This window comes from Phyllobates terribilis, unplaced genomic scaffold, assembly GCF_046119375.1.
Source record: "Phyllobates terribilis strain yellow unplaced genomic scaffold, ASM4611937v1 Scaffold_12__6_contigs__length_324123572, whole genome shotgun sequence".
Classification (NCBI taxonomy): domain Eukaryota; kingdom Metazoa; phylum Chordata; class Amphibia; order Anura; family Dendrobatidae; genus Phyllobates; species Phyllobates terribilis.
Genome location: NW_027362772.1, coordinates 21880489 through 21908237, shown reverse-complemented (window position 1 = coordinate 21908237; position 27749 = coordinate 21880489). Strand labels below are relative to the sequence as shown.

The following is a 27749-nucleotide window of genomic DNA, read 5'->3' as shown; positions in this document are numbered from 1 at the left end:
CTGAGTTACATCCTGTATTATACTCCAGAGCTGCACTCACTATTCTGCTGGTGCAGTCACTGTGTACATACATTACATTACTGATCCTGAGTTACCTCTTGTATTATACTCCAGAGCTGCACTCACTATTCTGCTGGTGCAGTCACTGTGTACATACATTACTGATCCTGAGTTACATCCTGTATTATACTCCAGAGCTGGACTCACAATTCTGCTGGTGCAGTCACTGTTTACATACATTACATTACTGATCCTGAGTTACCTCTTGTATTATACTCCAGAGCTGCACTCACTATTCTGCTGGTGCAGTCACTGTGTACATACATTACATTACTGATCCTGAGTTACATCCTGTATTATAACCCAGAGCTGCACTCACTATTCTGTTGGTGCAGTCACTGTGTATATACATTACATTACTGATCCTGAGTTACATCCTGTATTATACCCCAGAGCTGCACTCACTATTCTGCTGGTGCAGTCACTGTGTACATACATTACATTACTGATCCTGAGTTACATCCTGTATTATACCCCAGAGCTGCACTCACTATTCTGCTGGTGCAGTCACTGTGTACATACATTACATTACTGATCCTGAGTTACATCCTGTATTATACCCCAGAGCTGCACTCACTATTCTGCTGGTGCAGTCACTGTGTACATACATTACATTACTGATCCTGAGTTACATCCTGTATTATACTCCAGAGCTGCACTCACTATTCTGCTTGTGCAGTCATTGTGTACATACATTACATTACTGATCCTGAGTTACATCCTGTATTATACTCCAGAGCTGCACTCACCATTCTGCTGGTGCAGTCACTGTATACATACATTACATTACTGATCCTGAGTTACATCCTGTATTATACTAATGAGCTGCACTCACTATTCTGCTGGTGCAGTCACTGTGTACATACATTACATTACTGATCCTGAGTTACATCCTGTATTATACCCCAGAGCTGCACTCACTATTCTGCTGGTGCAGTTACTGTGTACATCCATTACATTACTGATCCTGAGTTACATCCTGTATTATATTCCAGAGCTGCACTCACTATTCTGCTGGTGCAGTTACTGTGTACATCCATTACATTACTGATCCTGAGTTACATCCTGTATTATACTCCAGAGCTGCACTCACTATTCTGCTGGTGCAGTCACTGTGTACATACATTACATTACTGATCCTGAGTTACATCCTGTATTATACCCCAGAGCTGCACTCACTATTCTGCTGGTGCAGTCATTGTGTACATACATTACATTACTGATCCTGAGTTGCATCATGTATTATACTCCAGAGCTGCACTCACTATTCTGCTGGTGCAGTCACTGTGTACACACATTACATTACTGATCTTGAGTTACATCCTGTATTATACTCCAGAGCTGCACTCACTATTCTGCTGGTGCAGTCACTGTGTACATACATTACATTACTGATCCTGAGTTACATCCTGTATTATACCCCAGAGCTGCACTCACTATTCTGCTGGTGCAGTTACTGTGTACATCCATTACATTACTGATCCTGAGTTACATCCTGTATTATATTCCAGAGCTGCACTCACTATTCTGCTGGTGCAGTTACTGTGTACATCCATTACATTACTGATCCTGAGTTACATCCTGTATTATACTCCAGAGCTGCACTCACTATTCTGCTGGTGCAGTCACTGTGTACATACATTACATTACTGATCCTGAGTTACATCCTGTATTATACTCCAGAGCTGCACTCACTATTCTGCTGGTGCAGTCATTGTGTACATACATTACATTACTGATCCTGAGTTGCATCATGTATTATACTCCAGAGCTGCACTCACTATTCTGCTGGTGCAGTCATTGTTTACATACATTACATTACTGATCCTGAGTTACATCCTGTATTATACTCCAGAGCTGCACTCACTATTGTGCTTGTGCAGTCACTGTGTACATACATTACATTACTGATCCTGAGTTACATCCTGTATTATACTCCAGAGCTGCACTCACTATTCTGCTGGTGCAGTCACTGTGTACATACATTACATTACTGATCCTGAGTTACATCCTGTATTATACTCCAGAGCTGCACTCACTATTCTGCTGGTGCAGTCACTGTGTACATACATTACATTACTGATCCTGAGTTACATCCTGTATTATACTCCAGAGCTGCAATCACTGTTCTGCTGGTGCAGTCACTGTGTACATACATTACATTACTGATCCTGAGTTACATCCTGTATTATACTCCAGAGCTGCACTCACTATTCTGCTGGTGCAGTCACTGTGTACATACATTACATTACTGATCCTGAGTTACATCCTGTATTATACTCCAGAGCTGCACTCACTATTCTGCTGGTGCAGTCACTGTGTACATACATTACATTACTGATCCTGAGTTACAACCTATATTATACTCCAGAGCTGCACTCACTATTCTGCTGGTGCAGTCACTGTTTACATACATTACATTACTGATCCTGAGTTACATCCTGTATTATACTCCAGAGCTGCACTCACTATTCTGCTGGTGCAGTCACTGTGTACATACATTACATTACTGATCCTGAGTTACATCCTGTATTATACTCCAGAGCTGCACTCACTATTCTGCTGGTGCAGTCACTGTGTACATACATTACATTACTGATCCTGAGTTACATCCTGTATTATACTCCAGAGCTGCACTCACTATTCTGCTGGTGCAGTCACTGTGTGCATATATAACATTACTGATCCTGAGTTACATCCTGTATTATACCCCAGAGCTGCGCTCACTATTCTGCTGGTGCAGTCACTGTTTACATACATTACATTACTGATCCTGAGTTACATCCTGTATTAAACTCCAGAGCTGCACTCACTATACTGCTGGTGCAGTCACTGTGTACATACATTACATTACTGATCCTGAGTTACCTCCTGTATTATACTCCAGAGCTGCACTCACTATTCTGCTGGTGCAGTCACTGTGTACATACATTACATTACTGATCCTGAGTTACATCCTGTATTATACTCCAGAGCTGCACTCACTATTCTGCTGGTGCAGTCACTGTGTACATACATTACATTACTGATCCTGAGTTACATCCTGTATTATACTCCAGAGCTGCACTCACTATTCTGCTGGTGCAGTCACTGTGTACATACATTACATTACTGATCCTGAGTTACATCCTGTATTATACTCCAGAGCTGCACTCACTATTCTGCTGGTGCAGTCACTGTTTACATACATTACATTACTGATCCTGAGTTACATCCTGTATTAAACTCCAGAGCTGCACTCACTATACTGCTGGTGCAGTCACTGTGTACATACATTACTGATCCTGAGTTACCTCCTGTATTATACTCCAGAGCTGCACTCACTATTCTGCTGGTGCAGTCACTGTGTACATACATTACATTACTGATCCTGAGTTACATCCTGTATTATACTCCAGAGCTGCACTCACTATTCTGCTGGTGCAGTCATTGTGTACATACATTACATTACTGATCCTGAGTTGCATCATGTATTATACTCCAGAGCTGCACTCACTATTCTGCTGGTGCAGTCACTGTGTACACACATTACATTACTGATCTTGAGTTACATCCTGTATTATACTCCAGAGCTGCACTCACTATTCTGCTGGTGCAGTCACTGTGTACATACATTACATTACTGATCCTGAGTTACATCCTGTATTATACCCCAGAGCTGCACTCACTATTCTGCTGGTGCAGTTACTGTGTACATCCATTACATTACTGATCCTGAGTTACATCCTGTATTATATTCCAGAGCTGCACTCACTATTCTGCTGGTGCAGTTACTGTGTACATCCATTACATTACTGATCCTGAGTTACATCCTGTATTATACTCCAGAGCTGCACTCACTATTCTGCTGGTGCAGTCACTGTGTACATACATTACATTACTGATCCTGAGTTACATCCTGTATTATACTCCAGAGCTGCACTCACTATTCTGCTGGTGCAGTCATTGTGTACATACATTACATTACTGATCCTGAGTTGCATCATGTATTATACTCCAGAGCTGCACTCACTATTCTGCTGGTGCAGTCATTGTTTACATACATTACATTACTGATCCTGAGTTACATCCTGTATTATACTCCAGAGCTGCACTCACTATTGTGCTTGTGCAGTCACTGTGTACATACATTACATTACTGATCCTGAGTTACATCCTGTATTATACTCCAGAGCTGCACTCACTATTCTGCTGGTGCAGTCACTGTGTACATACATTACATTACTGATCCTGAGTTACATCCTGTATTATACTCCAGAGCTGCACTCACTATTCTGCTGGTGCAGTCACTGTGTACATACATTACATTACTGATCCTGAGTTACATCCTGTATTATACTCCAGAGCTGCAATCACTGTTCTGCTGGTGCAGTCACTGTGTACATACATTACATTACTGATCCTGAGTTACATCCTGTATTATACTCCAGAGCTGCACTCACTATTCTGCTGGTGCAGTCACTGTGTACATACATTACATTACTGATCCTGAGTTACATCCTGTATTATACTCCAGAGCTGCACTCACTATTCTGCTGGTGCAGTCACTGTGTACATACATTACATTACTGATCCTGAGTTACAACCTATATTATACTCCAGAGCTGCACTCACTATTCTGCTGGTGCAGTCACTGTTTACATACATTACATTACTGATCCTGAGTTACATCCTGTATTATACTCCAGAGCTGCACTCACTATTCTGCTGGTGCAGTCACTGTGTACATACATTACATTACTGATCCTGAGTTACATCCTGTATTATACTCCAGAGCTGCACTCACTATTCTGCTGGTGCAGTCACTGTGTACATACATTACATTACTGATCCTGAGTTACATCCTGTATTATACTCCAGAGCTGCACTCACTATTCTGCTGGTGCAGTCACTGTGTACATATATTACATTACTGATCCTGAGTTACATCCTGTATTATACCCCAGAGCTGCGCTCACTATTCTGCTGGTGCAGTCACTGTTTACATACATTACATTACTGATCCTGAGTTACATCCTGTATTAAACTCCAGAGCTGCACTCACTATACTGCTGGTGCAGTCACTGTGTACATACATTACATTACTGATCCTGAGTTACCTCCTGTATTATACTCCAGAGCTGCACTCACTATTCTGCTGGTGCAGTCACTGTGTACATACATTACATTACTGATCCTGAGTTACATCCTGTATTATACTCCAGAGCTGCACTCACTATTCTGCTGGTGCAGTCACTGTGTACATACATTACATTACTGATCCTGAGTTACATCCTGTATTATACTCCAGAGCTGCACTCACTATTCTGCTGGTGCAGTCACTGTGTACATACATTACATTACTGATCCTGAGTTACATCCTGTATTATACTCCAGAGCTGCACTCACTATTCTGCTGGTGCAGTCACTGTTTACATACATTACATTACTGATCCTGAGTTACATCCTGTATTAAACTCCAGAGCTGCACTCACTATACTGCTGGTGCAGTCACTGTGTACATACATTACTGATCCTGAGTTACCTCCTGTATTATACTCCAGAGCTGCACTCACTATTCTGCTGGTGCAGTCACTGTGTACATACATTACTGATCCTGAGTTACATCCTGTATTATACTCCAGAGCTGCAGTCACTATTCTGCTGGTGCAGTCACTGTGTACATACATTACTGATCCTGAGTTACATCCTGTATTATACTCCAGAGCTGCACTCACTATTCTGCTGGTGCAGTCACTGTTTACATACATTACATTACTGATCCTGAGTTACATCCTGTATTATACTCCAGAGCTGCACTCACTATTCTGCTGGTGCAGTCACTGTCTACATACATTACATTACTGATCCTGAGTTACATCCTGTATTATACTCCAGAGCCGCACTCACTATTCTGCTGGTGCAGTCACTGTGTACATACATTACATTACTGATCCTGAGTTACATCCTGTATTATACTCCAGAGCTGCACTCACTATTCTGCTGGTGCAGTCACTGTTTACATACATTACATTACTGATCCTGAGTTACATCCTGTATTATACTCCAGAGCTGCACTCACTATTCTGCTAGTGCAGTCACTGTTTACATACATTACATTACTGATCCTGAGTTACATCCTGTATTATACTCCAGAGCTGCACTCACTATACTGCTGGTGCAGTCACTGTGTACAGTCATTACATTACTGATCCTGAGTTACATCCTGTATTATACTCCAGAGCTGCACTCACTATTCTGCTGGTGCAGTCACTGTGTACATACATTACATTACTGATCCTGAGTTACATCCTGTATTATACTCCAGAGCTGCACTCACTATATTGCTGGTGCAGTCACTGTGTACATACATTACATTACTGATCCTGAGTTACATCCTGTATTATACTCCAGAGCTGCACTCACTATTCTGCTGGTGCAGTCACTGTGTACATACATTACATTACTGATGCTAGGTTACCTCCTGTATTACACTCCAGAGCTGCAATCACTATTCTGCTGGTGCAGTCACTGTGTACATACATTACATTACTGATGCTGAGTTACATCCTGTATTATACCCCAGAGCTGCACTCACTATTCTGCTCTTACAGTCACTGTGTACATACATTACATTACTGATCCTGAGTTACATCCTGTATTATACTCCAGAGCTGCACTCACTATTCTGCTGGTGCAGTCACTGTGTACATACATTACATTACTGATCCTGAGTTACATCCGCTATTATACTCCAGAGCTGCGCTCACTATTCTGCTGGTGCAGTCACTGTGTACATACATTACATTACTGATCCTGAGTTACATCCTGTATTATACTCCAGAGCTGCACTCACTATTCTGCTGGTGCAGTCACTGTGTACATACATTACTGATCCTGAGTTACATCCTGTATTATACTCCAGAGCCGCACTCACTATTCTGCTGGTGCTGTCACTGTGTACATACATTACTGATCCTGAGTTACATCCTGTATTATACTCCAGAGCTGCACTCACTATTCTGCTGGTGCAGTCACTGTGTACATACATCACATTACTGATCCCGAGTTACATCCTGTATTATACTCCAGAGCTGCACTCACTCTTCTGCTGGTGCAGTCACTGTGTACATACATTACTGATCCGAGTTACCTCCTGTATTATACTCCAGAGCTGCACTCACTATTCTGCTGGTGCAGTCACTGTGTACATACATTACATTACAGATCCTGAGTTACATCCTGTATTATACTCCAGAGCTGCACGCACTATTCTGCTGGTGCAGTCACTGTGTACATACATTACATTACTGATCCTGAGTTACATCCTGTATTATACTCCAGAGCTGCACTCACTATTCTGCTGGTGCAGTCACTGTGTACATACATTACATTACTGATCCTGAGATACATCCTGTATTATACCCCAGAGCTGCACTCACTATTCTGCTGATGCAGTCACTGTGTACATACATTACATTACTGATTCTGAGTTACATCCTGTATTATACTCCAGAGCTGCACTCACTATTCTGCTGGTGCAGTCATTGTGTACATACATTACATTACTGATCCTGAGTTACATCCTGTACTATACTCCAGAGGTGCACTCACTATTCTGCTGGTGCAGTCACTGTGTACATACATTACATTACTGATCCTGAGTTACATCCTGTATTATTCTCCACAGCTGCACTCACTATTCTGCTGGTGCAGTCACTGTGTACATACATTACATTACTGATCCTGAGTCACATCCTGTATTATACTCCACAGCTGCACTCACTATTCTGCTGGTGCAGTCACTGTGTACATACATTACATTACTGATCCTGAGTTACATCCTGTATTATACTCCAGAGCTGCACTCACTATTCTGCTGGTGCAGTCACTGTGTACATACATTACATTACTGATCCTGAGTTACATCCTGTATTATACTCCAGAGCTGCACTCACTATTCTGCTGGTGCAGTCACTGTGTACATACATTTCATTACTGATCCTGAGATACATCCTGTATTATACCCCAGAGCTGCACTCACTATTCTGCTGATGCAGTCACTGTGTACATACATTACATTACTGATCCTGAGTTACATCCTGTATTATACTCCAGAGCTGCACTCACTAATCTGCTGGTGCAGTCATTGTGTACATACATTACATTACTGATCCTGAGTTACATCCTGTATTATAATCCAGAGCTGCACTCACTATTCTGCTAGTACAGTCACTGTGTACATACATTACATTACTGATCCTGAGTTACATCCTGTATTATACTCCAGACCTGCACTCACTATTCTGCTGGTGCAGTCACTGTGTACGTACATTACATTACTGATCCTGAGTTATATCCTGTATTATACTGCAGAGCTGCACTCACTATTCTGCTGGTGCAGTCACTGTGTACATACTTTACATTACTGATCCTGAGTTACATCCTGTATTATACTCCAGAGCTGCACCCACTAGTCTGCTGGTGCAGTCATTGTGTACATACATTACATTACTGATCCTGAGTTACATCCTGTATTATACTCCAGAGCTGCACTCACTATTCTGCTGGTGCAGTCATTGTGTACACACATTACATTACTGATCCTGAGTTACATCCTGTATTATACTCCAGAGCTGCACTCACTATTCTGCTGGTGCAGTCACTGTGTACATACATTACATTACTGATCCTGAGTTACATCCTGTATTATACTCCAGTGCTGCACTCACTATTCTGCTGGTGCAGTCACTGTGTACATACATTACATTACTGATCCTGAGTTACATCCTGTATTATACTTCAGAGCTGCACTCACTATTCTGCTGGTACAGTCACTGTGTACATACATTACATGACTGATCCTGAGTTACATCCTGTATTATACTCCTGAGCTGCACTCACTATTCTGCTGGTGCAGTCACTGTGTACATAATTTACATTACTGATCCTGAGTTACATCCTGTATTATACTCCAGAGCTGCACTCACTATTCTGCTGGTGCAGTCACTGTGTACATATATTGCATTACTGCTCCTGAGTTACATCCTGTATTATACTCCAGAGGTGCACTCACTATTCTGCTGGTGCAGTCACTGTGTACATACATTACATTACTGATCCTGAGTTACATCCTGTATTATACCCCAGAGCTGCAGTCACTATTCTGCTGGTGCAGTCACTGTGTACATACATTACATTACTGATCCTGAGTTACATCCTGTATTATACTCCAGAGCTGCACTCACTATTCTGCTGGTACAGTCACTGTGTACATACATTACATTACTGATCCTGAGTTACATCCTGTATTATACTCCAGAGCTGCACTCACTATTGTGCTTGTGCAGTCACTGTGTACATACATTACATTACTGATCCTGAGTTACATCCTGTATTATACTCCAGAGCTGCACTCACTATTCTGCTGGTGCAGTCACTGTGTACATACATCACTTTACTGATCCTGAGTTACATCCTGTATTATACTCCAGAGCTGCACTCACTATTCTGCTGGTGCAGTCACTGTGTACATACATTACAATACTGATCCTGAGTTATATCCTGTATTATACTCCAGAGCTGCACTCACTATTCTGCTGGTGCTGTCACTGTGTACATATATTACATTACTGCTCCTGAGTTACATCCTGTATTATACTCCAGAGCTGCACTCACTATTCTGCTGGTGCAGTCACTGTGTACATACATTACATTACTGATCCTGAGTTACATCCTGTATTATACTCCAGAGCTGCACTCACTATTCTGCTGGTGCAGTCACTGTGTACATACATTACATTACTGATCCTGAGTTACATTCTGTATTATACTCCAGAGCTGCACTCACTATTCTGCTGGTGCAGTCACTGTGTACATACATTACATTACTGATCCTGAGTTACATCCTGTATTATACTCCAGAGCTGCACTCACTATTCTGCTGGTGCAGTCACTGTGTACATACATTACATTACTGATCCTGAGCTACATCCTGTATTATACTCCAGAGCTGCACTCACCATTCTGCTGGTGCAGTCACTGTGTACATACATCACATTACTGATCCTGAGTTACATCCTGTATTATACTCCAGAGATGCACTCACTATTCTGCTGGTGCAGTCACTGTGTACATACATTGCATTACTGATCCTGAGTTACATCCTGTATTATACTCCAGAGCTGCACTCACTATTCTGCTGGTGCAGTCACTGTGTACATACATCACATTACTGATCCTGAGTTACATCCTGTATTATACTCCAGAGCTGCACTCACTATTCTGCTGGTGCAGTCACTGTGTACATACATTACATTACTGATCCTGAGTTACCTCCTGTATTATACTCCAGAGCTGCACTCACTATTCTGCTGGTGCAGTCACTGTGTACATACATTACATTACTGATCCTGAGTTATATCCTGTATTATACTCCAGAGCTGCACTCACTATTCTGCTGGTGCTGTCACTGTGTACTTATATTACATTACTGCTCCTGAGTTACATCCTGTATTATACTCCAGAGCTGCACTCACTATTCTGCTGGTGCAGTCACTGTGTACATAGATTACATTACTGATCCTGAGTTACATCCTGTATTATACTCCAGAGCTGCACTCACTGTTCTGCTGGTGCAGTCACTGTGTACATACATTACATTACTGATCCTGAGTTACATCCTGTATTATACTCCAGAGCTGCACTCACTATTCTGCTGGTGCAGTCACTGTGTACATACATTACATTACTGATCCTGAGTTACATCCTGTATTATACTCCAGAGCTGCACTCACTATTCTGCTGGTGCAGTCACTGTGTACATACATTACATTACTGATCCTGAGTTACAACCTGTATTATACTCCAGAGCTGCACTCACTATTCTGCTGGTGCAGTCACTGTTTACATACATTACATTACTGATCCTGAGTTACATCCTGTATTATACTCCAGAGCTGCACTCACGATTCTGCTGGTGCAGTCACTGTGTACATACATTACATTACTGATCCTGAGTTACATCCTGTATTATACTCCAGAGCTGCACTCACTATTCTGCTGGTGCAGTCACTGTGTACATACATTACATTACTGATCCTGAGTTACATCCTGTATTATACTCCAGAGCTGCACTCACTATTCAGCTGGTGCAGTCACTGTGTACATACATTACATTACTGATCCTGAGTTACATCCTGTATTATACTCCAGAGCTGCACTCACTATTCTGCTGGTGCAGTCACTGTTTACTTACATTACATTACTGATCCTGAGTTACATCCTGTATTAAACTCCAGAGCTGCACTCACTATACTGCTGGTGCAGTCACTGTGTACATACATTACATTACTGATCCTGAGTTACATCCTGTATTATACTCCAGAGCTGCACTCACTATTCTGCTGGTGCAGTCACTGTGTACATACATTACTGATCCTGAGTTACATCCTGTATTATACTCCAGAGCTGCACTCACTATTCTGCTGGTGCAGTCACTGTTTACATACATTACATTACTGATCCTGAGTTACATCCTGTATTATACTCCAGAGCTGCACTCACTATTCTGCTGGTGCAGTCACTGTTTACATACATTACATTACTGATCCTGAGTTAAATCCTGTGTTATACTCCAGAGCTGCACTCACTATTCTGCTGGTGCAGTCACTGTGTACATACATTACATTACTGATCCTGAGTTACATCCTGTATTATACTCCAGAGCTGCACTCACTATTCTGCTGGTGCAGTCACTGTTTACATACATTACATTACTGATCCTGAGTTACATCCTGTATTATACTCCAGAGCTGCACTCACTATTCTGCTGGTGCAGTCACTGTGTACATACATTACATTACTGATCCTGAGTTACATCCTGTATTATACTCCAGAGCTGCACTCACTATTCTGCTGGTGCAGTCACTGTTTACATACATTACATTACTGATCCTGAGTTACATCCTGTATTATACTCCAGAGCTGCACTCACTATTCTGCTGGTGCAGTCACTGTTTACATACATTACATTACTGATCCTGAGTTACATCCTGTATTATACTCCAGAGCTGCACTCACTATACTGCTGGTGCAGTCACTGTGTACAGTCATTACATTACTGATCCTGAGTTACATCTTGTATTATACTCCAGAGCTGCACTCACTATTCTGCTGGTGCAGTCACTGTGTACATACATTACTGATCCTGAGTTACATCCTGTATTATACTCCAGAGCTGCACTCACTATACTGCTGGTGCAGTCACTGTGTACATACATTACATTACTGATCCTGAGTTACATCCTGTATTATACTCCAGAGCTGCACTCACTATTCTGCTGGTGCAGTCACTGTGTACATACATTACATTACTGATGCTGAGTTACCTCCTGTATTACACTCCAGAGCTGCACTCACTATTCTGCTGGTGCAGTCACTGTGTACATACATTACATTACTGATCCTGAGTTACATCCTGTATTATATTCCAGAGCTGCACTCACTATTCTGCTGGTGCAGTCACTGTGTACATAGATTACATTACTGATCCTGAGTTACATCCTGTATTATACTCCAGAGCTGCACTTACTATTCTGCTGGTGCAGTCACTGTGTACATAGATTACATTACTGATCCTGAGTTACATCCTGTATTATACTCCAGAGCTGCACTCACTCTTCTGCTGGTGCAGTCACTGTGTACATACATTACATTACTGATCCTGAGTTACATCCTGTATTATACTCCAGAGCTGCAGTCACTATTCTGCTGGTGCAGTCACTGTGTACATACATTACTGATCCTGAGTAGTGTTGAGCCACCCCCGTAGTGTTCGAGTTCGGTTCGGTTCGTCGAACACCCGTGTGTTCGCCGAACTGTTCGTCGAACACCTTCGAACACCGTTAAAACCAATGGCAGGCAAACAAAAACACATAGAAACACATAGAAAACACCTTCAAAGGTGTCCAAAAGCTGACAAACTGCTCAGAAGACACAACTAACACATGGAAAAGTGACAAGTACATATAGTCATGCGAAAAGAAAAGAGGTGGAGGAGTAAAAGGAGGGGGAGACACAGATATAGGCATGTCATGCCCTTCTAAAATCCAAAAAGTGAGAAGCCGAGATGGCCAGTCCGCTCCTGCCCGTGCCACCTCCGTGTCGCCGGGTTTGTGCCAGAGCCGCGGTGAACCCTGACGGCCAGCCCCCCTCTCCCAATACTGGTGCCTGTCCGCTGGTGGGTCGAGAGAGCCCCCCTGTGGTGGAGGCAGCTCTAAGCTTTTTAATTTAAATTGTCTCTCTAATTTGAATGAATACACTTTAAATCCATTTACAAGGATCTATTGGAGGGCAAGTCTCATGCCAGCAGCCGCGTAATTCCAGCTCCAGTAGCGTCCACTAAAGCTGCTGCAGTTAAAAAGCTTTTATAAGGATCGAGCTCGGCTGTCCACCGCAAGGCATCCTAGTGCCAGTCCCAGCCCCTATGCCTTGGGGTGCCTCCTGATGCTCTTCACTAAGTATCCCGTGGTCCCGAAGCATTTCCTTTGAAAAAATTAAGTGTCCAAACTACAGGTGGTGTAGCTTGCTTAACAGCCGGGATAATCCGCTGACTAGCAGACACTGCTACTAGGCACAAAGTATTTCCTGGGCTAGATGCAGTTAAAAATTTGTAAGTAGATACTCTCGTTGGATGCTGAGAAAGCATTCCATAGAGTCTCCTGGCACGCCATATATGATTCTCTTAAAAAGCTTGGGGTAGGGGTCTAGGGGACCCTTTTATAGCCAAAATCACGGCCCTGTATCACAATACGTCACCTAGGCTGAAGATAAATGGAACTGTAGCACTGAGGGCTCGGTTGCTACAGACGTATTGCACCTCACCCAGAGGTGTGATATCTCACTCTCAGATAAGGATGGAGTGTGGATCAGGACCCGACACCTGCATGCATTACACCACATTGCCGTGGGGCAGGGCGACCAATATGCCCCTGAGATGGGCACGACAGTCCCTGTCCCTGGCTGGAGTGGGGGGAGGGAACACTGAGGAAGGGGAACCCTGCAGTGCAGGAGCAGGGAGGAAGCAGTTCCTGGGTGCATTGAGAAGGGAGTATAAAAGGTGGGCACCATCTTAGTTCAGTGCAGAGAAGTCTGAGCAGAAGTGGCAGGGAGCAGGGGCTCTGCATGAGCTCTGCTCCGGAGGCGGGCCTAGTAACAGAGGCCCAGGCCTGCAAGAGGGAGAAGGAAGGAAGAGGAGCGGAGAAGGCTCCAGGAACGAGGAATGAAGGGATCCCAGGGGTGCGGACGGGCGAGTCGCCACCGCACGCCCGAATCCACCTGCGTGGAGGGGTCAGGCCAAAGGGGGAGACCGGTCCCCGAACTAGTGGAGGCAGGAAACGACCCTCAGCTAGAAACCGGAGGCTCTGACATTTTATGTGGCGCAGCCCCTCGCTACACCCGCTAGGAATGCACCACATAGGGTCAGGGAAACTGGCGCCAAGTTTACCAAGAGGAGGCCCGAGGCAGCCGGACAGAAGTGTTGGTAAGAAAGGCCAGACAAAGGACACACAAAGGGGGTCCTGTGAAGCGCTCCAAAGTTATCTGGGAGTTGTCTGAGCCCCTCACCTGGTGAGCACAGTACGACGTGGGCAGCCGTTACCTGCAGACGTGGTCTGGATAATAAGAACTGTGAGTAAAGGCCCTGAACTGCATCACTGACTCCGTGTCGTTACTGCTGCTGCCCTGCACCATCACCCCCATCCTCCGCATACACTGCCCTGAGGCTATACTCCTCCCGTGGGGAGTTATGCTACGCTCTGCTGCACCCACAACACCAGCCTTAGCGGTCTGCCCTGTAGCGGCGGTTCACTCTGACCGCAATCCACGGGTGGCGTAGTCGGACATTTAAACATCAAAACCACATAAATAGTTCCGCCACTGGTTTGACCACCCTGAGCCACGGAAGCGGATCGCCGCCACGAAGACTACAACCACCAGCATCCACCAAAAAGGGTCCGGCTCCGGGTGTCCCAAGGCCCAGGGGGTGCGTCAGAACATTTTCATCACCTTTCACAATCACCAATGGGACAAGGCAGTGATGTCCTCTGTCCCCTCTCTTATACATCCTAGTGACGGAGCACCTGCTCTCATCAATTCGCCATAACCCCAATATTAGGTGGATTGAGGTGGGAGGCACCGAGTACAAGTGCTCTCTATTTGCTGATGATGTCCTAGTATATATCACTCAATCACATATATCCATCCCTGCTGTTATGGCTGAAATAGATCACTTTGTTACATGGTAAAATTTTAAAATCAATGCAGCGAAGTCTGAGGCCCTCGATGTCTCCCTCCCTAAATCCATATAGGATTCCATCCAGTCCAACTTTCCCTTTGCCTGGCCCTCACAGGGTATCAAATACTTAGGAATTCCTATTCATAGAGACCTCTCCCATCTATGTTATCTTAATTTTGGGCCCTTTATTGAACAATTCCATACAGACCACGGTTGGCAAGTTAGAACTGTAAGATTCACTACGTGAACCACTGGTGTTTTGTGGAAAAGCACATGTACACCGCGTTCCAAATTATTATGCAAAAAGTGTTTAGGAGTGATAAGGGAAGAATTTGTTTGTTTGTCAGTTAAACTCATTGATGGTGATGTGTGTCAGGGCTCTTTATATCACTGTAAGCAATTGCAGACACCTGTGCTAATTAGTTTGGCAGGTGTGTCCAATGAAAGGCAAGACTACTTAAGAAGGCTCTCTCACATTATTAAGCAGCCTACATTTTCTGCCAAAATGGGAAAGAAAAAGGATGTGTCGGCTGCTGAGAAGCAACAAATTGTGGAGTGTTTAGGTCAAGGCATGACTACAATCAACATTGTGCGATGATCAGGATGAAGTGTCTTGGCAATCAAGAAGTATGTAGCTGATTCACAGTACACACGTGTGCGTGCTGATAAGGGCAAATTGAGGACTCTTTCCTACAGGCAATTACGTCAGGTTGAAAGAGCAGCGGCAAAAAAGCCTTGTCATAGCAGCAGACAAGTTTTTGAAGCTGCTTGTGCCTCCAACGTCCCCCGAACAACAAGATGCAGGGTCCTTCAGAGGTTTGCAGCTGTGCATACACCATCCTGTCGACCTCCTCTATCCACTTCACACAAGCAGAAACGGCTCCAGTGGGCCAAACATTACATGAAGACTGATTTCAAAACTGTTTTGTTCACGGATGAGTGCCGTGCAGCGCTCGATCGTCCAGATGAATGGAGTGGAGGATGGCTGGTTGATGGACACCCCACGCAAACACGGCTACAGCGCCAACAAGGAGGAGGTGGAGTAATGTTTTGGGCTGGAATCATGGGGAGAGAGATTGTCGGCCCCTTTAGGATCCCTGAAGGCGCTAAAGATGAACTCCATAATGTATGTGGATTTTCTCAAACAGCACTTCCTGCCATGGTTCAAGAAGAAGAACCGTGTATTTCACAGCAAGATCATTTTTCTGCATGATAATGCACCATCTCATGCTGCACATAAAACATCTGCATCTCTGGCTGATATGGGCATAAAAGGGGACAAGCTTATGGTGTGACCCCCATGCTCCCCTGACCTCTACCCCATTCCGAACCTTTGGAGCATCATTAAAAGGAGTGTCTATGATGGCGGGAGGCAGTTCACATCTAAGCAACAGCTCTGGGAGGGTATTCTGTCCTCATGCAAAACAATTGAAGCAGAAACCATCCAAAACCTGACAAATTCAATGGACGAGAGAGTTCAGAAGCTCCTTTCGAACAAGGTGTCCTATGTGAAAATGTCACATCACCTAGAAAAAAGTTTTGAGTTGAAAACTGTTTGATTTCAGTTTCTAACAACCTGCTAATGCTTATAATTTCAAAAATGACCATTTTTTTGGTCTTTATTAAAATGAAAAGGTTGATCGAAAAGTTTGGGGGATCTAAGAGTGTGGCAACCCAGTAGTCATGATTACTTCGAATTCTGACAATATGAGGGTCATGCTGCAGGTAGTGCAGCAAGAAGGCACTTATGTGTCTTGCGCATCTCGGAGCCCCAAAATTATTTTCCGGGCTAGATGCAGCTAAAAATTATTTTTAATTTTAAATCTGGTGAAGCTTATTATAGATGGCCTAATAGGATCAGTGCTGCACACTGCTACAAAGCCCAAATTATTTTCCAGTCAAGATACAGATAAACATGATTAGTAATTTGAAAGCTTAAAACGGTTGGTAGGGTGATTTTAACCAATCATCAAGCTTTTACTCTCCCCAGGATGACACAGGGGTAGAAAAGTCGTTTCGGATCCATGATTTGTTCATCTTTATGAACGTGAGTCTGTCTACATTATCAGTGGAGAGCCGCGTGCGCTTATCTGTCAACACACCACCAGCAGCGCTGAACACACGTTCAGACAGAACGCTGGCTGCGGGGCATGACAAGATCTCCAAGGCGTAAGTGGCTAGCTCCGGCCATTTATCCAGATTGGAAGCCCAAAAAGAGCAAGGGTCCAGTGACACAGTCGTGGCTTCAATGTTTACTTGGAGATACTCCTGTACCATCGTCTCTAGGCGTTGACTATGTGTCAGACTTCTTGTCTCCTGTGGCCTTGCAAAGGATGGGCTAAAAAAGTGGTGAAATGATTCCGCAAAATTGATGTTACCAGCAGATACTGTGGTTCTGTTACGGTTTGAGTGCTGAACACTTGACGGTCCCACGGTTGGCAAGTTGGAACTGTGAGATTCACTACGTGCACCACTGGTATTTTGTGGAAAAGCACATGTAAGATTCTGCAACAGTCTCTGCTGATACTCCTGCATGCGTGCATCCCTTTCTATGGCAGGAATAATTTCTGCAAATTTACTTTTGTACCGGGGATCTAACAGTGTGGCAACCCAGTAGTCAGGATTATTTCTAATTCTCACAATTCGAGGGTCATGTTGCAGGTAGTGCAGCAAGAAGGCACTCATGTGTGTTGCGCATCCAGGAGCACCAAGTCCCTGTTGTGTTGGTGGCGAGGTAACAATCATGCTTCCTTCCTCTGTCCTCTCCCCCCAACCTCGCACAACAGAAATGTGATCAAGGTCTCCCTCATCTGATGAGTCTTCCATCAGTTCGTCCTCCACTTCTTCCTGGGCTCCTGCACCTTCCTCACTAGTTTGGCTGCTACCATGCGCCCTGGTAAAACCATCTCCCCCACCCTCACATGCCTGCCGCCTTGGTGCTGCCGACCGTCTGGACCTTGCAGATGTTAGCCCTTCCGCATACAACTCCTCCTCCTCTACTTCCTCCACCTCCTCTTGTGCCACCACCTGACTCCGAATTCTGTTTAACATGTGCTCCAGCATGTAAATCACCGGAATAGTCATGCTGATAATGGCATCGTCAGCACTAAACATCTTCGTCGCCATTTCAAAACTGTGCAGAAGGGTGCATAGGTCCCTGATCTGAGACCACTCCTCCAGCGTGATTTGCCCCACCTCTGAATCTCGTTGGCCCAGGCTATACGTCAGAACGTATTGCACCAGGGCTTGTCGGTGCTGCCACAGTCGCTGCAACATGTGCAGAGTTGAATTCCACCGGGTAGGCACATCGCATTTTAGCCGGTGAAGTGGCAGGCCCAACGACTTCTGTAGAGATGTAAGTCGCTGAGCTGTGGGATGCGAACGGCGGAAGTGAGCACACAGCGACCGTGCCCTCTGCAGAAGGCCATCTAGTCTGGGATAGTGGGCTAAAAATTGCTGGACAACCAGGTTCAACACGTGAGCCATACAAGGCACGTGTGTGACATTGCCCCGGCGAAGGGCCGCACCCAGGTTTGCAGCATTGTCGCACACGGCCTTCCCTGGTTTCAGGTCCAGTGGAGACAACCATTCATGAAATTGGTTCTCCAGAGCTGACCACAACTCCTCAGCTGTGTGACTCACATTTCCCAGACATTTCAATGTAAAAACCGCCTGATGACGTTGAGCCCTACTGCCAGCATAGTAAGGAGGTGTGCAGGATCCCTTCTGCGCAGTTAGAAAGCTTGTGGCATGACCAGACAGGCTTTGGGTGCAGGTGGAAGACCGAGAGGAGGTTGAGGAGGCAGAAGCAGTGGAGGAAAAATGACATAAAGAGGATTGACGCACAACTCGTGGGGACGGCAAGACTTGGACAGCAGCCCCTTGTCCTGCTGTCACCACAGTTACCCAGTGCCCAGTCAGCGACATGTAACGCCCCTGTCCATGCCTACTCGTCCAAGTGTCTGTGGTGAAATGCACCCTGTCACACACAGAGTTTCTCAAAGAAGCGGTGATGTTGTGTGCGACATGCTGGTGGAGCGCAGGCACACCTTTCTTTGAGAAGTAGTGCCGACTGGGCATCTGGTACTGGGGCACTGCGACGGACATAAGGTCTCGAAAATCCTCTGTGTCCACCAGGCGGAAAGGCAGCATTTCTGTAGCCAAGAGCTTGCAGATGGTGAAATTCAACCTCTTAGCTTTCTCATGGCTAGGAGGAAATGGTCTTTTACTTGTCCACATCTGAGGGACCGAGGGCTGGCTATTGTGCTTAGTCGGGGTTGATAAGGGTGTCCCCGGCAAACTGCCGGTCTGTGAGGAAGATGCAGGCGGACATGTTAGGTTGCCTTGATCCAAAGGTGGTGCTATCGATGTCGGACAGCGCTCAAGACCAGCTGGTGTTACCACCTCCAAAGAAAATGATGACCTGCCAATCACGCTGGCTGTTGCGGGTAAAGAGGTGGCAGGTCTGCGCCCCAAAACAGGTGTGACTGCTGTCCCCCCAGTCACAGAGGATGAAGAGGCCGCGGATGCACAAGATATGGCAGACGGTGGTTGGCCCGGCCGGCTAGACCGCATTGTAGCACACTGAGCTTCCCACTGCAACTTATGCTTCATGTCCATGTGCCGGTTCATGCATGAAGTACTCAAACTATGTATTTTTTGGCCTCTACTTAGCTTTTGCTGACAAATGTTACAGATAACACGAGTTGGGTCATCTTTATCGATCTGAAAAAATGCCCAGGCTATGCAAGGCTTAGCACCCATGCGACCTGAAGAGCCACCACGACTTGTGGTGAGAGGCAGAGTTGTGTTTGAGGATGCAGTTGTTGACGTGCTTCCAGTACTACGTCTCTGTCCAGGAAGGCGCAACCTGACCTCGTCGTCACTAGCATCTTCCTCCACCTCCTCTGCTGACCTCATCTCTTGGCTGACTGTGGGTTGACAGTAAGTGGGATCTCCGACCTCATCATCATCACCCTGTGCGTTATCACACCCGTCGTCCTCAGAGCCAACCTGTTCCTGCCCTGACAAAAAACTAAAGTTGTCGCTCCAATCAGGTATTTGAGTCTTATCATCGTCTTCCTCATTGTCTCCACCAACAGGAGTTACAGTTTGGGAATGAGGGTCTACATTATGGTCAGAACCTTCTGCGTCTGGTCCTGGATCCGACTCATAAAGATTCTGGGCATCAGTGCAGATCATTTCCTCGTCTGGATTCACAGAAGCGCTGGAGTCGACCTCTGATTCCCAGGCTATAGTATGAGTAAACAGCTCTGCAGACTCAACCATCTGTTCTACCTCATACTCAGACGGGCAGCTGGAGATTTGGGAGCTGTGAGGAAGCAAGTGCGATTTGGGTGACACCTTTGAGGACTGGAGTATTTGTGATGTTGAAGTTGATGTGGAGGAGAGCCCACTTAAAGGAGCACTTGATATCCGTTGAAGCACCTGCTGTTTTTGTGCCTCATCTGGAATTTGTAGCGATTGGCGTGGCCGTAAGAAAGGGATCTTATCACATTGTCCGCTAAAAGAAGTAGACATTTTAGTTTGGCTGGAAGATGGTCTTTCTTCTGCACCTACCCCACGGACACAACCTTTTTTCCCCTTCCCAACACGCCTATTCCCCTTTCCACCAGCAGCAGGCCTTTTTCCACTCATTTTGGTGGTTAACTAATTCACAACTCTGGAGTTGTTTGCACAAAAAAACAATGGATGGTAACCGAGCAGAGCTGAGTGGCCAAACTGTGGTATTAGGCCAAAACTATTGGCTGGGTTAGATGCAGAAAAAAATTATTTTTAATTTGCAACCTGATGGAGGTCAGTATAGATGGACTAATAGACCAAGTCCCACACACCGCTAGAAGCCCAAATATTTTTTCAGAGCTAGATGCAGAAAATTTTTTTATTCAATTTGCAACCTGATGGAGGTCAGTATAGATGGACTAATAGACCAAGTCCCACACACTGCTAGAAGCCCAAATATTTTTTCAGAGCTAGATGCAGAAAAAAATTATTTTTAATTTGCAACCTGATGGAGGTCAGTATAGATGGACTAATAGACCAAGTCCCACACACTGCTAGAAGCCCAAATATTTTTTCAGAGCTAGATGCAGAAAAAAATTATTTTTAATTTGCAACCTGATGGAGGTCAGTATAGATGGAATAATAGACCAAGTCCCACACACCGCTAGAAGCCCAAATATTTTTTCAGAGCTAGATGCAGAAAAAAATTATATTCAATTTGCAACCTGCTGGACGTCAGTATAGAAGGACTAATAGAACAAGTCCCACACACTGCTAGAAGCCCAAATATTTTTTCAGAGCTAAATGAAGAAAAAAATTATTTTTAATTTGCAACCTGATGGAGGTCAGTATAGATGGACTAATAGACCAAGTCCCACACACCGCTAGAAGCCCAAATATTTTTTCAGAGCTAGATGCAGAAATTTTTTTATTCAATTTGCAACCTGATGGAGGTCAGTATAGATGGACTAATAGACCAAGTCCCACACACTGCTAGAAGCCCAAATATTTTTTCAGAGCTAGATGCAGAAAAAAATTATTTTTAATTTGCAACCTGATGGAGGTCAGTATAGATGGACTAATAGACCAAGTCCCACACACTGCTAGAAGCCCAAATATTTTTTCAGAGCTAGATGCAGAAAAAAATTATTTTTAATTTGCAACCTGATGGAGGTCAGTATAGATGGACTAATAGACCAAGTCCCACACACCGCTAGAAGCCCAAATATTTTTTCAGAGCTAGATGCAGAAAAAAATTATATTCAGTTTGCAACCTGATGGAGGTCAGTATAGATGGACTAATAGAATGATGCTATGCCCAAAAGATTTTACTTCACTAGGTGCAGTAAAAAAATTGGTATTCTATACACAGGTGGTATATCTTGCAACACAGATAGGCTACTCCACTGACTAACACACTCTGCAATAGGCCAAAAAGGATTAGCTTTGCTAGATTCAGCCAAATGCTGTGAAAAAAACTTGCACAGCACTGGGACAGACCTGCCTGGCAAAAACTGATAGGAACTGATGTAACCTAGTCCTGAAAAGGACTCCAATTACAATTAGTCTTTACTCCCACAATCTATCTATTTAAGAGCACAGACCTGCCTGATAAAAGTCGTAGGAAATGCTGTAACCTAGTCCTTAAAAGGACTGCAATCACAACTATTCCCTACTCCCAAGCTATCTGTATATTTGTGCGAAAATTGGCTTGAAATTAACAAGGTATAGCGCACACAGCAACAGCGGTGCCGTCTAACACGCAGCTGCAGCAGTGAGAAAATGGTGGCGACGGGGAAAATGGCTTGGTCTTATAGGGCAAGGACATGTGACATACACTGCCAATCACACATGCCCTTGCTTGTGTGAAAAAAAGCACTTCGCTCCGTGTGTGCGCTGCTGATAGGCTGACAGATTGCACCTCCCCACTGCAAATGCGGGAAAGAGAAAAAAAAATGGAGATCTTCATTGTTCCTGCAGAGATCCATCCCCTGCCCCTCCCCCCGCCCCGCTGTACACTCAAACTGCGTATTAACATTAATTTTCATCATTACTGAGAAAAAATCCAGTTATGATTTTGGTGCACGAACAGTTATCGAACATAACCTCGAACAGCCGAATTTTTCTCAAATTGTTCGTGTTTGCCGACCGGCTCGAACACCGCCCAAAACAGCTCGAATTTGAGATTGGCGAACAGTTCGAGTAGAACAACGCTCATCTCTAATCCTGAGTTACATCCTGTATTATACTCCAGAGCTGCACTCACTATTCTGCTGGTGCTGTCACTGTGTACATACATTACTGATCCTGAGTTACATCCTGTATTATACTCCAGAGCTGCACTCACTATTCTGCTGGTGCAGTCACTGTGTACATACATCACATTACTGATCCTGAGTTACATCCTATATTATACTCCAGAGCTGCACACACTCTTCTGCTTGTGTAGTTACTGTGTACATACATTACTGATCCTGAGTTACCTCCTGTATTATACTCCAGAGCTGCACTGACTATTCTGCTTGTGCAGTCACTGTGTACATATATTACATTACTGATCCTGAGTTACATCCTGTATTATACTCCAGAGCTGCACTCACTCTTCTGCTGGTGCAGTCACTGTGTACATACATTACTGATCCTGAGTTACCTCCTGTATTATACTCCAGAGCTGCACTCACTATTCTGCTGGTGCAGTCACTGTGTACATACATTACATTACTTATCCTGAGTTACATCCTGTATTATACTCCAGAGCTGCACTCACTATTCTGCTGGTGCAGTCACTGTGTACATACATTACATTACTGATCCTGAGTTACCTCCTGTATTATACTCCAGAGCTGTGCTCACTATTCTGCTGGTGCAGTCACTGTGTACATACATTACATTACTGATCCTGAGTTACCTCCTGTATTATACTCCAGAGCTGCACTCACTATTCTGCTGGTGCAGTCACTGTGTACATACATTACATTACTGATCCTGAGTTACATCCTGTATTATACTCCAGAGCTGCACTCACTATTCTTCTGGTGCAGTCGCTGTGTACATACATTACATTACTGATCCTGAGTTACATCCTGTATTATACTCCAGAGCTGCACTCACTATTCTGCTGGTGCAGTCACTGTGTACATACATTACATTACTGACCCTGAGTTACATCCTGTATTATACTCCAGAGCTGCACTCACTATTCTGCTGGTGCAGTCACTTTGTACATACATTACATTACTGATCCTGAGTTACCTCCTGCATTATACTCCAGAGTTGCACTCACTATTCTGCTGGGGCAGTCACTGTGTACATACATTACATTACTGATCCTGAGTTACATCCTGTATTATACTCCAGAGCTGCACTCACTATTCTGCTGGTGCAGTCACTGTGTACATATATTACATTACTGATCCTGAGTTACCTCCTGTATTATACTCCAGAGCTGCACTCACTATTCTGCTGGTGCAGTCACTGTGTACATACATTACTGATCCTGTAGTATGGCCGCTCTCCTGTGTATTAGTCGGGGTGTACTCGGCCTTTGCTGCTCTCTCAGTATTAGGACACGTTATCTGTATGAAGTTGCAGAATGTTCTGATCCTTTCTGTAGTTTTTCTGGTTTGCTGTTGGCACAGTCACTAGTTGCACATTGTCAGGTGATGACACTGTACACAGCTCGCTGATCACACCCTGTGCACTCCTCCCCTCTTACTGTATATAAGATGCTGCACTTGTAGAATCCTCCATCTCCAGCAGACCGTGTGCTGCGCATCCTCCAGGTTTGTACCAAGACTGCTGCTCTTCTCCAGAGGAAAGATAGAATAATATTATCCCAATACAAGAGACCAGCGCTAAATCTATAGGATACCCGTCAGGAGATGGTGCTCTCCTATTATCCATAGCATCCACTGGGAACCACAGTGAGGATATCGGGGGCTGGAGATCCCCTTATAATGGATCTGTCTCTTATTTCCTCACTATATCAAAGGGTTTATCCCATAAAATGTATGGACACCATGGAGGAAGAGTCAGAAGCTGGAGGCCTCTGCAAAGATCTCCTCTTCCTTGGTGCTCTCCATTTATGTAATCAGCTGGCATGTAATACCACATTTCTCCTCTAGTGGCCGCTGTAGGGAATTGAATGGCTGCACCTCCATCAATCAGATGATTATAGTGATGGCTTCATTCTGAGACGGCTTTTGGCAAAATGAACGAGTCTCTAAGTCTTATCTCAAACATTTATTGATTTTCCCAATATAACAAGAGAAAAAACTCAATATCTGATGTTTTCTGTCTGTAATCCATGAAATTGATAATTTACAGAAAAACAGTGGAACATCATCGCTAAACATGGGGCGAACATCTGCCGTGCTGCTGGCATCCCTGAGTGAGTGGCATGCATTATATATCTGTATACTGTGCTGTTACATTGTATTATACGATATATATATATATTAGGAGGGGGCATACAGTTTATCTAGTTGGACTACTAACACTATCATCCCATTTTCCTTGGCTCTTTTCATTGTATATTTTGCACAATAAATTATTTTATTATTTATTCATTCTTCAGCTCTTCTCGTCATGGTGATCGCTGTACAATCTGCAGCCAGTAAGTATTTGATATTCTCTATGATATACATGATGTTCTACATTGTATCATGATGATTATTATATAAGGGTTTGATTTTGTCTAATCTTCCAGGGAGCTTCCCATTAGCCACAGTGACAACTCGTTCTTAGAGGTGTTGTCACTTCCCTTCCCCCACTTGTTCTCTTTTTTTGTAGGAAGGATTTAGATAAATCTCTTATCTACAAGTGGAATCTTGAAATGGAACACTGAAGAGAAAACTGATACATTGTGTCAAGTCCATTGTGAAGGGTGAAGTTTTTGCTTCCTTCTTTGTATCCTGTGCCAGGCTCCACCCTTCAGGCCATTAGGTGGCATAACACATTGTATCAGTTTTACTTGCAGTGTTATTTTTAATTTAAAATCATCATTCCTAAACAGATATTTTATTGCCAAAGGGGTTGTCAATATTTGGAGACAGTATATACTATACTTTTTACTTGAAATTAATTTTTGCAGTTAGGTTTTATTAAACATTTTGCACCATTTTGATTTTACAGCTTCTCCCATTAAAAGATTTATGGATTAAATATGTGTGAATGTATATGTGTTGTAGAGTAGGTGGGTTAATATACTCACTGACTGCCGTCTTCTCCGGTGTCCAGTGCCGCTCTGGTCGTCTTCTGAGTCGCGTAACTAAAGTTCCAGCTCCGGATCACACTGCGCTCCATGTATGAGCTGGAAGCCGTGAACGAGGCTCCATAGATTTACATTGTAATAGTGACCTCCGGGTCACACGTGGAGCCCTGTATGATCCGGCAAGTTGGAAAAGCGAAGAAGAATAGGACCAGAGCGGCAATAGATGCTGGAGAAGACTGTGATGGTGAGTATACCAATACACCTATACTGCACTACATGTCACATTCACGCAGGTTTAACCCATAAAACTATAAATAGGAGGGCTGCTTTAAGTTTAAAAAAGTTCCAAAAGTTGGAGGACCACTTTAATGACATCATAGTGATCGCAGTTCAGCCTCTTCTCCTGCAGAGCTGATCCTTATTCACAGACCCACAAATATTTATGTAACAATGTTTATTATTAGCAAAGAAAAGACAAAACTTCAACTTTTGGTTTAGGACTTATTATTGTTTTTGTTTCTGTAAGAAGAAGCACCGTACAATCACTAACATGCTCCTTATTGTTCACATCTCTTATTTTTTTAGTAATCAGATGTGTCGCCGGACGAGAATATAATGATTGTAGCCAAGCAATCTGTCAACAGACCTGTGATAACATGAATGCTGGATGTTCTGATAAGTGTGTGCCTGGATGTATCTGCAAGAAGGGAACTGTACAAAATGCCGAGGGTGAATGTGTGAAGAAGGAAGACTGCTGCAGTGGGAACACCGTGTACGACGATTGTGGCAATAATTATGGCAAGACCTGCGAGGATGCGGCACACCCCAACTCTCCAGCAATGTGCGCAGCTGTCTGTTCTTCCGGCTGCTTCTGCAAACCCGGTTACGTGCTCAATAACAGCGGGGAATGTGTCCTTCCTGAGGACTGCCCCAAAAGTAGCAACACTAATTAAATCTGCACCTTTATATCTTTGTAACAACTGATACATTTAAAGTGACTTTGATTTTTAAGGAGGCGTCTTATAAAAATAAAGTGATTGGCTAACGTCGTTGTATTTATCTGTATTATCAGGACCTAGACATACAGAGATCTCTGACCAATCTCTGACCAATCAGATCACTGTCAATCTAAACTGATGTATAAATTATCTATTGATCTGGTTATATTTCATGTCTCATTTAACACTTTGGGATGGCTTTGTAAGGTTTAGTAATCATTGCCTATAACACGAGCAGGGAGGAGTGCAGCTATAATCCGGGGGGCTTTAGATTTTGGGATTTCGGCTCACTTCTTATATCTTTCCTTGCTGTAGTAAAAGAGTGACATTGGTTGTACTCTATTATTAGCCAATCACACAGTCTCTGACAATGTCCTCCAAGAGGCCTTATGGTCCATAATGGGACCCAGCTACAGCACCCTCCAAAAGTCACCCAAGTGCCCCTCTGAAGAATCAACCACAGTTTCCACCTCAAGAGACAGTCATTATACCACACCAGAAAAGCCTGATATGGCGCTCCCAACAGGACCAAGTCACCGCGCCTCATTACAACCCAGTCATATTGTTTTCCATAGAAAGTAATCATATTAGTACTGGTTGTGCATAGAAAAGCCCAATAGATGGATAATTTCATGGGTGAACCTGCCTCACTTCAGGGTTTGTCCCTTGGTTGCATTTCAGG

General features: G+C 44.0%; 1 protein-coding gene across 1 annotated transcript; it reads left to right on the top strand.

The window, feature by feature from the left end:
• Nucleotides 1–24545: 24545 nt before the first annotated feature.
• LOC141172951 (mucin-5B-like) lies at nt 24546–27114 on the top strand. The gene is made up of 4 exons (XM_073657566.1): nt 24546–24639; nt 25184–25247; nt 25434–25472; nt 26655–27114. The coding sequence occupies exons 2-4, from the start codon at nt 25211–25213 to the stop codon at nt 27020–27022; spliced, it is 444 nt and encodes a 147-aa protein (XP_073513667.1). The 5' UTR covers nt 24546–24639; nt 25184–25210; the 3' UTR covers nt 27023–27114.
• The last annotated feature ends 635 nt before the right edge of the window (nt 27115–27749 follow it).